Source organism: Strongylocentrotus purpuratus, unplaced genomic scaffold (assembly GCF_000002235.5).
Source record: "Strongylocentrotus purpuratus isolate Spur 01 unplaced genomic scaffold, Spur_5.0 spur5_scaffold_9, whole genome shotgun sequence".
Taxonomy (NCBI): Eukaryota; Metazoa; Echinodermata; class Echinoidea; order Camarodonta; family Strongylocentrotidae; genus Strongylocentrotus; species Strongylocentrotus purpuratus.
In genome coordinates, this window is record NW_022145615.1 from 22,159,571 (window position 1) to 22,173,920 (window position 14,350).

General features: G+C 35.9%; 1 protein-coding gene across 2 annotated transcripts in view; it reads right to left on the reverse strand.

Moving 5' to 3' along the window:
- Window positions 1-14,350, reverse strand: part of LOC576569 (casein kinase I) — a 63,151-nt gene that overhangs the window by 47,904 nt on the left and 897 nt on the right. For both annotated transcript variants that reach the window (XR_004062404.1, XM_774807.5), the window contains exons 2-3: window positions 10,733-11,291; window positions 4,455-4,495 (exon numbers count right to left, since the gene is read on the reverse strand). Coding sequence is in view for 1 of the 2 variants with exons in the window: in XM_774807.5 (XP_779900.1) it covers window positions 4,455-4,495; window positions 10,733-10,907 (216 nt within the window). In the remaining variant the exon portion in view is untranslated. The remainder of the gene's footprint in view (window positions 1-4,454; window positions 4,496-10,732; window positions 11,292-14,350) is intronic.

Here is a 14,350-nt window from a genome sequence, read left to right on the forward strand (position 1 = left end):
TATGGCAACATGTATTTCCTTCTAGATGACTGTTTGTTTCCTTTCTATTGTGCTGAAAGGGAGGGAGGGAGGAAGGAAGGGAATAGATAACAAAAGATAAATTGATGACCTTTTACTTTAATCCTTGATTTTTCAAGCTGCAAAATATATGTGTCACTTATAGTAATTGGATTTATAGTACCTACTGCCTCCACACATCCCACTTACCAGTCACTACTGTACAGTTTCAGAATAAACATGAAGGCCTTTATTATTCTTTAATGATATGGAGGCATGATTCATGAGAAAGGTAGCCCATGATGAGGCGGTAAATGAGCTACACGGAATTAAATTGACCATCAGGTCCATTGGGTATCCCCCTTGTCTATTGTTTAATGATATGCAGGCGTGATTCATGAAAAGGCTAGCTCATAATGAGCTACACGAAATTAAATTGACCATCAGATCCATAGGGCTTCCCCCTTGCCATGCCACTTCGTTCTCCTCTGGCAATTAGTCTTGCAATTTCCTCTTTCTTTCATGAATACTACGTAACCCTTTGGCCATCCCGCTGATCTTACAGCGCCATTATGTGAGTCAAAGAATACACGCACAAAACAAACGGATGCCATTTTGTACTTGAGACACACACACACACGTTGCCTAGCTCCTGGGCATATTTCTTGATGAATAATCTATCATAACGTGGGCCATATACCGCTGGAGAGATATGGTTAACGGAGCATGGCGTGTGCTATTCATTCATCAGCGTTCTGTTGTAGGAGAGTGACTCCAACAGAGTCTGCTTGTTGTACACATGTGCATGGTTTACCAGCTAGTAGTACCGTCCGGTCGATCGGCTTTGTGCATGGTGGGCATGCAAGGCGGTGGTGCGCAGTACATCACCAGATCCAATTAGCATCTGGATGATCCCAGCCAGAAAGAGGACTTAAGTGATTTAGCAGTCTCGTGCTTTAAAATTTACACCTTGCCTGCACATGGACCACTCCCTAATGTAGCAATTGCTTAACGCACTCAAGACATGTACATGTAGCATTCCCCTGAAACCCAAGAAAATCATCATACTGGAAGACAGTGCACACATTCCTTTTTGAATGCTTTGTATGGTCTACGATACACAAACATGGCCCCAAAATATGGACCCGACAATTTACAAATGTAAATGGGGCACAGGTACAGGGCCACTTCAACAGATCCCAAGAAAATTGCTTGGGACTCCAAAGAAATATAAGAGACAAGGTTTAGGCCTACCATGTACATGTAAATGTACTTGTTCATATACAATTTGTCACATGCTCAATCTTATCTTTATCTTCACTGTAGGTAAAATATTCAACCATATATTCTTTTTTATATCATCAGCACTGAGCATGATTCATGCTGAAATAAATAGGCTTACACCATGAAGCCCTTTAAAACATTACAGACCGAGCATACCTGCATGTGCATACTGGTATTTATGTTTGGTAATTATTTTTTTAAGAACGGCCTATTAAAAATCAAAGTCTCCATGAACACAGCGAGAAATACCTACATGTAAATCACTCAAATGATTCAATATTTTCTTTGACAATAGTAATTTTCCCAGTATAAATTTTGGTATAGTAACAATAACAAGAAATTAAAGTCAAGTTATGTCTATTTTGTTTTTTCCTCCTGTATAATTTTACATTGTACATGTACATGACCATGCATCCTGGAGACCTTGGCATTTAATAAATTTCTAAACGACCGCCAATTTCACATACGCACATTTCAAGCAGTATTAATGTTGTTTTGGAAAATCAATCGCAAATTGTTTTTTTGCCTTCTTCATTCCACCTTTGACATTTTCCACTTGCTAAATAGACATGCATACACAATGAGATGACTTGAAACTTGCTGTAATGATCTTTAGACAGGAAAGTCACTACATGATTTACTGTAAATTGTTTGGACAGGATATTCAATATGTAAAAAATAAATGTCTTATTATTATTATTATAATTATTGTGACAAGATAAGCATGCCATTTAATGAACATGTTAGCCTAATGTGCAGATCTGTATGCCTATGGTAAATATCCCGCTATTTTTAGTTCATCTACAGGTGTAGTACTTTTCATCTCTAATCCCTGAGATTTTACAAGCCTTCTTTATGAGCAGATAATGGAAGGAAATAAGGAATATTGAACACAGATAGACAATCAGACATAGATTAGAATTCCCAGAAAAAAGAAAATTGCTTCATCTGTAGAGAAAGACAGCTTTAAATTAAAGCTTTGCATGTACACTGAAGTACACAAATGAGGTCACAAGTGCCTGGAAAAATCAAGCCTCATTACAAGAAAACTATTTGCAACAGGCAAGACAATTTGAAACATGTTGGATTTTTGCACTCCATCACACAAAGCAGAGATTCTATTTTAGTGTTGTGATCTTAATATGATTTCCGAGTAGAGGACTGCTTGAGTCCACACTAAGGCCTTCTCCAGTTTTCAAAGGCTACTATATTTGGGTACAGTACTACAGTGTATACTATACATGTACAAGTATGCAAGTTTTTATCAAATTAAACATTGCACAAGTGCAAAGAGATCTCTGCTAATAATTTATCGAGAAGAAAATACTGAAATTCAAAATAAAAACTAATTAATCCAAAAGCTCTTTAAAAAGAGAAGAATTATGCAACACCATGAATTCAAAATATGTACATGTAACCCTTCGCAGTTTTGACATACATGGACATACATGAACAAACGTCACTGAGAAAATGGTGTCAACTTGTTTTTCTGTAACAAACACCCATCCCAGAGGAGTCGACGACTTCCAAATCATTTCATTTTTAGATCTCCATTCAAGCTTCTTTCATGACAATTTCACGGACATACAGGAACCTTTCTGAAAGTTGCCCCATTTAGACTACGGGAAAATTTACACAAAATTAACCCATTGCCTAGACAGGACTGTATCAAGCCCCTTGGAATAAAATAATCCAGTTGTCAAGGGGTTAAGGTGCAGCCAACCATCAGTGCACACTCACGATATGCCCCGCCCAGTTATACAGTAGTTTTGGTACAATACCACATTCACATTGGAAGTTGAGCCTGATTCACTATCAAGTTTTTATTCAAAACGTCAGTTTTCACTATACAATGTTATGCTATATACATTCAGACTAGAAAAAAATGAATTACATACTGTACAAAGGTTTTTGTAAAGTGAAAAAATAAATCTTAGTAGTCTGAAAGGGGGAGTGAGGTGAGCGAGCGCAAGCCCACTGCTGAAGCTCTTGATACTCTGCGTAACCCTAGCTAGCCAATGGGATCGTATTTGATGGGCACTTCCTACAGCTGGGTTACTAAGGTTACAAGGAATTCAGCAGAGGGTTCATTTATTACCCAATCAACATGCCAAGCAAAAAAAAAAAAAAAAAAATCCATGTGATTCTCTTTTCCGCACTGACTCGATTTGGGCCAGAAAATTTATGGCAAGAAGTGCAAGATCAAAGTAGGTAAAAACAATTACAATAACAAACATTATTTAGTGTATGTAGACTTAAAGGTAAAGACCAGTTATGGTCATGCGATTGCATTGTGAAAGAAACGTTATGAAATCGATCAAAAAAAGTTGATCATATAGCATATTATAATTGGTGTGTACTGCAAGGTTCTGGAATCATCAAAATGACAAGAAATTTGGCCCATTCTTCGTAAAGTTACAAGCACTATACACAGAAAGATGTATATGGGACTACCCTATATCTCTCACAGACCATGAGAGAAACAAATTTACCAAATATATGAATTAGTAGGCGGTTTCCCGGCAAATTTTTTATCATCATGTATTAGTCAAAACATATATTCTTTCACATGATTGGTAATGAGAGCTTCCATTTCATTTTTTGAAATTGGGGCGTTTCCAATACTGGTCTTTACCTTTAAGTTAAGTGCATCATATACGCTGTACATGTAGCCATAGCATTTCAAGTCAATTTAGTCTTGTACATGTACTTGTCAACACCCTTTTCCATAATGGACTAATTTGTCCTGGAATTGTCCTGTCAAACTCAAAATTGTACAATTTTTTTTAAAGTAATCGAACAGGCCAAATATCAATAGTGATTGGGTGCAGGCCAGACACCTCGATAGTTGTTCGAAATGGCGTGCCAAATACTTCACCTTTAACATGTTGCCCCCCACCCATCCCCCGGATTCCCACATAAGCGCCTGAACAATCTCAGAACGAACCACCCTGGTACGGTACCAATTGGAGCGCCACGGGTTGGTACATGTACATTGTATGTTACGGTTCTCTTCCAATAGCGCTTGGACACACCCTTAGTCAGCTTTCAAGAATTCCAGGTGCTAGTCATTGTGTATTGTACTAAGTAAAATAACATTATAAAACAGATTACAACCATAATGTAAATGAACCTCTTTAAATAATTAGAAAAAAGAGTAAAAAAGTACTTACCAATTTGATTGCAACATGTTCATTGTTGTACAGATTTTTTCCTGTAGGCAGAAAAAAAGAAGAGAAGATAGTCAATCGTATGTGCATGGATTACAAGCTAAACTCGAGTTGCAAATATCATATGAATTTAAACTGCTGGTAATTCGGAATTCCAAGCATGTACACTATCCCTAAGAAATAATCACCTTGCATTGAATGATCATTTGTATATTTGTACTTTTCAAAATTGTATATGCTGTACCTTTCTTCATGTATGTGACAACGCATTGCTATCTGACAAATCTGCCGTAAACAAAGACTTAATAAGAGAAGGAAATGAGTAGTTTTTATCTGTACAAAAACAAAAACATATAAGTACAAGTACACAACTGTACATGTACATGTACGAACACAATCACATGTACTTATACATTTTAGTCATATTCATAATCAATGACATTTACTTTTGACATGGAGAGGGAGAGAGAAAGAAGGAGAGAGAAAGTAGGGGAAAGAAATTATATTAAAAAAAAATCAAGATACACATTTCCAGAAAACTACATTACGTAGTACTTATATCTTTAAAAAAAAAACTTTTAAAAATAACAAACTACAGTGTACATATAATAAAGGTATGTGGACATTTCATTTGCCCTTGAACAGGGAGAGAATTCATATGCCATGCATCCTGTGTAGGTCGTGTTTCTATATTAGACAATCTACAGCATGTACTGTAATAGTATACATGTACAGAGAGTATCAACTTGAAATGTGGCCCCAAGTCTGGGTGAGGCCGGATTCTTGGCTGAATATTAATAAGTAGTGCAATGAAGCATCATCGTTACACTGAAGTAACAAAATGTCATGTGCGCCAGACTGTGGCTCCCCGGCCAGAATACGAGGCGTCCGTCGTCGGTAGATACATGTAGATGCCCTGCTGTATCCCTGACCCTCTTTTAATATCTACTGTCTCCACAGCCAGTAGTGCCATAGAAGTAGTGTTCAGCCGGCTGCTTTGATGACAATAACCCAGGCCCCTTGATATTTAATTATTGCACTGTATGATTGAACTTATAGATTGCCAGGCAGGCGGTATTTAATTTATACAGAGGGGCTGTACATGTTCATTGCCGCTTCATCTGTAAGAGTCCATTAAGACAGAAGTAGAATTTAAAGTAAAGTTCCATCAACTGCCAATGCAAAAATAAACGAGATCGATTCATAAATAGCATACTTTGCTTTAAATATTTGTAAATTAAAACACATGTACTGTAGGTCAGGGAGCACATACATTTAATGTATAGGGGTCATTGTTAAGCCGTGCTCTGCCCCCCCCCCCCCCCCCCAGAAAAAATATTGTTTTTGCCATTCATTTTACATGCCTAGTTTGGTAAGGCAGTCTTAGTGGGCGATTCAACTTGTCATGTCTGAATATGGCTTTACAAATGCTTCAAATAGCAGACAAAGGAAATTTGGATACATAGTATTTACATTGAAGTTGCTAGATAAAGTGCAAACAAATAAAATTACAATAAAAGGTTTTTCATTCTCAATGGTTTACATCATTCTGCATGGGCAGACTTGATAGTGTACTATGCTTTCAACTCATTTATATGTACCGTACATGTAAATGATGTACCGTATGCAGTGATTTCATTTGCCACACTTGTGCCATACACAAATAAGACTGTATTACTTTCGGATGAATCACTTGCATCCAATTTATGAACATACATGTAGTGTCTAATATGGAGCCAGAAGGGCGTTTATTCAAATCTTTTGACAGCATTAATGCCCTTTTGACTACCGGTATAAGGAGACAATATATCAATTTCACCATTTTATTTTGCCTCCAATATCTACGAGTAAGTTTACCAAAATATTTATCCGTCAAAGAAGCAATTACAAAGTGAGATGTACATGTGCATGGCTATCGGGCACAGGATCTGCAATGTTTGCTGTCATAGAATTTTGTTGATAAACAATGAAGTGTTTACACCAAAACATATACGCATGCATGTAACACCAACACGCCATGACAGCCTGTTTGAGGTCAATTGTGCCATCACAGAATATACAGTAAAGGTTGATGGAGATAATAATCTACAAACAATTTACATGATTATCTGTACATCTCCATTTACAACAATCATAATATGGTTTTGGGGGAGGGTACATCTACATATGTACATGTATGCATGCATTTAAACATGTAGCAATATTTCTTCTTTATGCTGGGTCTACTAAATATATTTAGAATAGACCTGTTTCTAATTAATTTGAGCATGTTTCTCTCCTCTGTACTCCTGGTTCCAAATCCTTTAATTCACCTGCCATGCATACCTGTACATGACCAGGGTAATAATATCTGTAAAGCACTTAGACACATCGTTGATGTATTAAGCGCTATATAAAAGCCAAATATTATTATCATTATACTTTATCTCTACAGATGTAATCCACTTCACTTAAATATTAGCTGTTGCTATGTCGTACAAGCCTCTGGCAAGCTTTTAATTTGCCATGAGAAAATTAGTTTGAAAGGTATGCATACAATTTGGTAAACAGGTCTGTTCTCCACAATGAAAAACTGTAAAATGCACAGTGCACATTCATAGACTACAATAATTAGAGCCATATGAATGCTGGAGGTGTCATATTCCACACTAATTTCAAAAGCCTGACCTGGATATTTCCTGCTGAATAAAAAAGTGAAACTAATGTCTTTGAACAAATATCCTGTTATTGTCGCCAGACAGAGGGTGGTACATGTATAATTACATATTTTATCATCTTTATTTTTCTCTTCATATTTTATTTATTAGTTTGTTATTATAATTTGTTAAATATATTTATTTATTTATCATTATTATTTACTTTAAATTATTTAAATTATTTAAATTATTATTTTTTTTTTTTTGGGGGGGGGGGGGGGGAGGGCAGATATTTTGCCTGTGTGAACAACAATCATTGCGAATATCAAGATTTCGTACAATACTTGGTGACTACAAGTTCACATCAAATTGAAGACCGTATATAAAAATCTCACAAAATAAATGTTTTATCAAAAGCATGACAATGGCCTGAAAAAAAAACCCATTATGAATGCACTCAATACAATCTTTTCTATTTCTGAGCATATACTGTACACTGTACATATATGTGTAACATACAATGCGATGAATATGGGCATGCAAATCAAATTCTATTCTTATTTTTTTCTGTTGCCATTTTATGCATGCCTACAATGTAGATGTATGTAGAGAACAGTAGGCATGACTAAGCATGTTAGAACCGCATGGACACTCAATGTAAATGCTGAATAGAAGTCTACCCCAAGAGTAAATACAGATGAGGGGACCTATTTTTGGTGTGGGTGTGTGTATAGGGTACACCCATCTGTGTCAGCATGACCCGATACAGTTCAAACAGTAACAATAATGCAACCATTCCTAATCCACTGTCTACTGAAATACATTTAATACACATATAACTCCATTGAAATATACATTTGCGAAATTTAATTAAGTAATCATTAATAGAATCTGTAACTTCTAGCCCAACAGGTAACTGGTACAGGTGGGTTAAATGGACTTTGCATGCTGTTGAGTTTGTACACCTTTTATTCACACTCCCTGCATGCATTGAATGTCTGGTTAATGCCTGGTAGTGATTGCAGCCTTTTGTACGAGCCCTAATGTAAATTATGCACTGCGCAAGAGGCAGCAGTCAATTCGGACTTGAAGCATCTTGCTTCTCTTTGCGATGAGGTAACCTTGAATATCAGCCAGTGAAATGAGACGGGAGAAGTTGCTATACATCTATACAATGTATTAATGCATGTACAGTATTGCAGCCCAATAAGGATCACCATCTCCAGGGAAATTAAAAGAATATAGTATAATTACATTTCATTTTTTCTGACCTGGCAATAAGTTGACATTGACCTTGCATATTTTATTCCACATACCAAAGCATACATGTACATGTATACTAAATATAATTTCTGCATTTAAAGTCTAGTACAGACGATTTCTTTTTTAATACAGTGAATTTGATTTACACTGCAGAATGAAGGTCATCGGAATATGGAAAAACATACAAATTAGAAAGCAAATTACACGCAGCAGCATCAACAACAACTAATGCTTGCCAAGTTCCTACATGTACATAATAGCCTTCATTTACATGTATAAATGTAAACATACGAATACGATGTACATATACATGTATATTTTGGCAAAACAACCCTTCTACAGGGAAGACAGCTAATTTCAGGTATAAAGGAGGGCGATTCTGGCAGACAAGTCTTGTTTACATATAAAGGGATAAGCTGCCTGATCCTTTTCCAAGACATGTGCATTCATTTCATCAAAAACTGAAAATCTGGTGCTATGACCATTGATCTCAGCTCTACACTAACATTTTTGGAAGACTGTCAGAATCAAGATCAAGATTTGTTTGCTCTGTATGCGATACCCCTATGTACATTTTAGAAATTCTGGGGGGGGGGGGCAAACTTAGATTTTGGGTGCCCATGTGTCTTGGGTGCCTGTTAGTGTCAAGCCCTGATATTTTTTTCTTTCTGGTTCCGTAGCAGTACCATTATTACATTATTACTATCAAGATATTTTTCACTTTGGGATTTATGCAAAAAAGTACACACATGACAAATTGCACAGAATTGCCAATTTGATTGGAAAAATTAAAGCTGCATGTACATGTACGGTAAACACAGTGAAGACTTAAATATCTCAAGGCACTGTTGCATTACAGAGTACATGTACATGTGAATGCTAATTATGGTAGCCTTATTAATCATCTGTTGATAGAGGAGGAGCATGCACACAAGTAATGAATTGATGTCCTAGAGGTAAACGAGATGCCAGTTATTTAGGCCAACCTAATCCTGTAAATTACACCAGTACATTAGTGTGGTAACATGAACATGAGCATCGTCCTTCCTGTCGACACATACATGTAATGTAATGTACCAAATCCAACTCTTTCTTTTTGTAACATCTCCCCTGCGCATCCATCTGTCAAGTCTGTACATGTACCATACCGTGTTAATGAATGCAACGGTACTCCGTGACATTCAAGGCTGGCATAATCACGTTTCAGCTCCAAGGATGACAAGGTTGACAGAATGCTAGATGAGAAAGTTGTGCATATTTCCACGCAGGTTTTAAAAGATGGGAAAATAAAGGGCAAGGCCAAGGTAATTTGTCTCCTGTACATTAAAATACATCATAGCAGAGTTTTCGTTCTTCTTTATGTCTGGTATTATCCAGGCAATGGTAGGACTATAAGATCGAAAAAATCATCACGTACATTCTACATACAAAGTCTGGGGGGTGTTTCACAAAGATCCTAAGTTGAACTTATCTCTAAGTTGGACTTAAAATTCATGGGAAGCCATTAGCATCCTTGAAAACATTTTGTAATTTTTTTTTTAGAAGGCATAAAATGTTGATTCAAATCATTCATATTTTCTATTATCATGGGAGATTTCATGTTCTTGATGTGGAATTGATGAAAAGTCTAAAATACTCCAATTTTTGCTTTTGAATATATTTCATTTTAAGGCTCCAATGGCTGTCCATACTTTTTAAGTCCAACTTAGTGTTAAGTTCTACTTAGGATCTTTGTGAAACACTCCCCAGGAGTCTGCAGTGCAAGGCACAAAGTACCTTTGACTTACAACAATGTATCCTGACAATAAGGCTGCACCAATCTCGCTAACCTGCAACATTTCATGTGAAACACATACAATGTACATATACATGTAAAATTTTGCAACTAAAATTCAGTAGTTGAGTAGTCAGAATATGATAGGAGAAAGAATGTAAGAAAGAAGTTCAAAATCCTAAAATAGAATTAATGCTATATACATTTAAGGAAAAATTAGCAATATCGTCCTTGTTTTCATGAAGTGACGGTAGTGAGGAAAATCGTCGCGCAAAGTGAATGCAATTTTTTTTCAGTACCGTCACTTCATGAAAACAGCGACGATATATATGGAGGCACTTTAATAAGAAGTGATCTGATTTTTACATGACCCGTACATGAAAATTACCAGACATTTCTAAAATAAAATAGTGCACAAACATAAGAGGCTTAAAATGAGCACAATATTTTGTGGGTTACCACATTCGTTCTTGGGGCATACATGTACATGTACATGTACGTATAAACATTTACATGTACATGTACGTGTAAATACCCGAATAGAAAAACGCATTCGTAATTTGTGATGGCCTTCCCTTACTTCCCATGATAGAAGCATCCATACTCACCAAGTCTTAGTTCTCCAAAATTACCACATCCAATTTTCTTTCCCACCCTGAAATTGGGTCCAACCATAAGTACTCCTGGATTGCCTGCATTGCTCTGGCGTCCCCCACTGCTGCCAGTCCTCGAACTGGGCTTTTTGCGGTGACGATTATCGTCATATTTATGTGTTCCGCTCATTTTGAATCCGACTTCGCTATTCCGAGCTTAGTTCAGTAGTTTCCTCCCCTCTGTCACTCTCTGTCGAGCCAAGTAGCACCAGCACAATGATTAAGATTCAATCACACACTCAATGATAAGGTTGTTTTTCATTTGTAGTAACTCCAAATTAAATCCACTGTAAGAAGACGATTCACTGTAAATGCGGTTATCCAATACATGTACTCATCAGGATGAACACATGTTCCTGCTGACCGACCGCATCACCAAACTTTGAATGGTCAATTCCGAAGATCGTTGATCACAGGAGATAAATGTATCCCACGGTTGGGACGTCCACTTAGTATTCACCTTTATGGTCCGTCCATTGGTTGGTTGAAAATAGTATCCCTTGGAAATATTTAACTGCAAAGATATAAATGAAAATTTATTTGTGAATATAGAAACAAAGTAAACATATCTTGAGAATGCAATGAATTAACAACATTAATTCAAACAAACAAACAAAACATAAATAGTAACCAAGTTAGCCATTCTGAATCTATGTGAAATTACATTGATAAACGGCTTAAAAAATGAAGATTTCCTTTCAGATGAATACAGAATGATCCAAGAACATGGATGAAGACTGTACCAATGTAAATTAATGACTCTAAAGGTTCATAAAATACAAATCACTTGGGCCTCCGTACTCCTTCAAGGATCATTTGCACGCAGCTTGTAATTAATCACAAGTATTCAATCAACAGGAAAACAAGTGGACTTGTATCAATGAGATCTCTATCAACATGACTGTATGGGTGCTTGAGGCAGTATAAATCCCAGTTGGTGGTGGAGCTGCATGTACTGTCTTCATGTGTGGTAACACTATACATGTACATCAGTAAGAAAAAAATACACGGGTGCGGTAAGCAATCTACATGTATACTGTCTGGAAAATTTCAAAATAGCTGTGGTAAACTAGAAAAGACGTCTGGTAATATAACAACACATGTACATGTACTTACATGTATGTAAATGTCAATGTGAGAAAATCATACTTTCATAATAACAAATCCTAAAAGAGCTCCCGCAAACAGAAATCTTTTATTTTTGTATCAACACTTCTATACACTCATCTCTACAGTGTTGGGTAAGGAAGGAATGGGATTCCCATATCTATTTATTATTTTATTTTTTTATTTTATTTATTTTACATTTTTAAATATTTTTTTTAGGGGGACTCCCATTCAGCTAACAATTCCAGAATTCCAGAGCAACTTGCTCAGTAGCACGTGGCCCTGTTATTTGAACTATATTTTGTACAAGTACATGTAACGCTTACATGTGCAATTATGCATGTATAATAATGCGTGCATAAAATTTAACAAGCAAGAGGCACATTACAGGAATATCATTTAACCCCACTCCTTAAATTTTTTCCCAAGTCCTGCATTACATGAACATTATTGTGTTTCTAAAAAAAAAGAAATATGTGCATGTACAAATATTAGAGTAATAAAAGAAAGATACATGTAGCCAACATAAACAATTCCCTGGTAACTAATACATAAAGCAGTGAAAGCAATACAATAGAGTATCAAACAGATATCTGAAAAACAAGACTCTTGAGCAATGAAAGTGCAATAAGCCAATAACTCATTAGTCACTCCTAATTCTGAATACAATTCAACTTGCTATAAAAAGACGTCATACATGTATATGTAGAAAACAGGAACTTGAATGTAGGTTATATGCAGTGCTGGTGAAAGTTAAAAAGGTGAAAGTTAAATAGATGAACAAAATAGATTTCTTAAGACTGTTCTACCTTAGACGAAGAGGTTGTACAGTACTATGACCTTTGACGGTAAAACACAAGCCATACAAAGTTTATCCTGGAATGGCTGCATTTTGAGCAATCATATGTTAAGCACAAAATCCAATGGATTTATTTTTCCCAATACCTTTCTGTTTGTATAAGGCTATCAATGATTTGCTGAATTATGAATATCAGACTAATAAATTTTGTTTATGAATATTCTTGAGCTTAAAAATGAAACCTCACACACACAAATAATAAAATGAAATTAAAAAAAGGAAATGATGATTCATAACTATCCTGTTCTTTGGTAGTTTCCCTCTTTTCAATTCAATGGTATTGATACAGCTTCTCTCCAGAACCACCCAGGTCATGTGATGACTAACACGCATACACAAATAGCTTTGTATTGTATGTACAGTGTACATGTAGTACAGTGTACATGTAGTCCAGTAATATTATAACACACCCTCCCTTTCTTTGAGATTGGTTTATATAGATTTACTGCACTGCATTTCCAAAATGAAAACTTAAAATTGCTTTGTTTGGTTGTGTTGTTTTGAAAGAATAACTCCATCCTACAGTTAATTTGAGTGAACGCAGATATATGAGAAATGGACAATTGTTGAATTAAAAATAAATGGAATTCAGAAAAAAAGAAGATCATTTGAGTTTGAGCAAAGTATATTGAGTTGAATGAAATAATTAACATCATGTAAAAGAGAAAAGAAAATAAGACAAAGACAAATACAAAACAGCTACATGTACATGTGGAAAGAATGCTGATGGGATTCCTTTTATCAATGAATTTAAAATCAAACACTACAATCATGAATGATAACCATACATGTACATGTCAAAGAGCAACATCAACCAAAATATGTCAGAATTTCCATTCTGTCTGACAAATTGAAACCCGTTGGCTGAGCAACTAAAAATTTCATTCAAATGTTCATTGTTATCTATGTTTTCTTTAAAAGAGGATACAAAATTAAACAAATAAATATTGTCTTTACACATGAGATTCAAGTACGAACAAATACCTATTACTCTCAAGTTATAATAAATTACTAGCATGAGAAGAAGAGGTGCAAGGTTGCAGCTGCAACAACCACCTGAAACCTTTCAGGGCCGCCTCCATCCATAAAAGAAGTTCCACACACTGCCTGATACACATGGGACCTAAAATAGATTTCAAGGTTAGCTTCTAGCCTTTCATCCTAAAAAAGGACAGAGCTTGTCACTAACTGGTACAGTACCTGATTTGCTTAGGGCATTAGGCACCTATTTTTTTTTAATCCTTGACCCCACCCCCCCTCCACCTAAAAAATACAAAAATCATCTAATTTTTACATGAGGCTCATTCATCCAGACCCTAAATTTTTTAATGGACCTCCTACACAAGGGAAAAATAAAATACAAAGTAATCTGGTGCAAACAGCTATAAATATAGCAAAGAAGTCCCAACTTCATCAACATTTCCCTGAAATGTTTGATCTTTAAACAAGCATTTCAGCGAGAATTTATTGTGAATGAACTCAGACCCAATCCCTGGCCCCAGTATTTTCTGAACTTGACCTCATTTCTCCTTCTCTTCATCTGATACTCCAATTCCTATTTGCTGATTCTGTTTTTGTTCCTTCTGTGCCCTTTTATCTTTTTAATT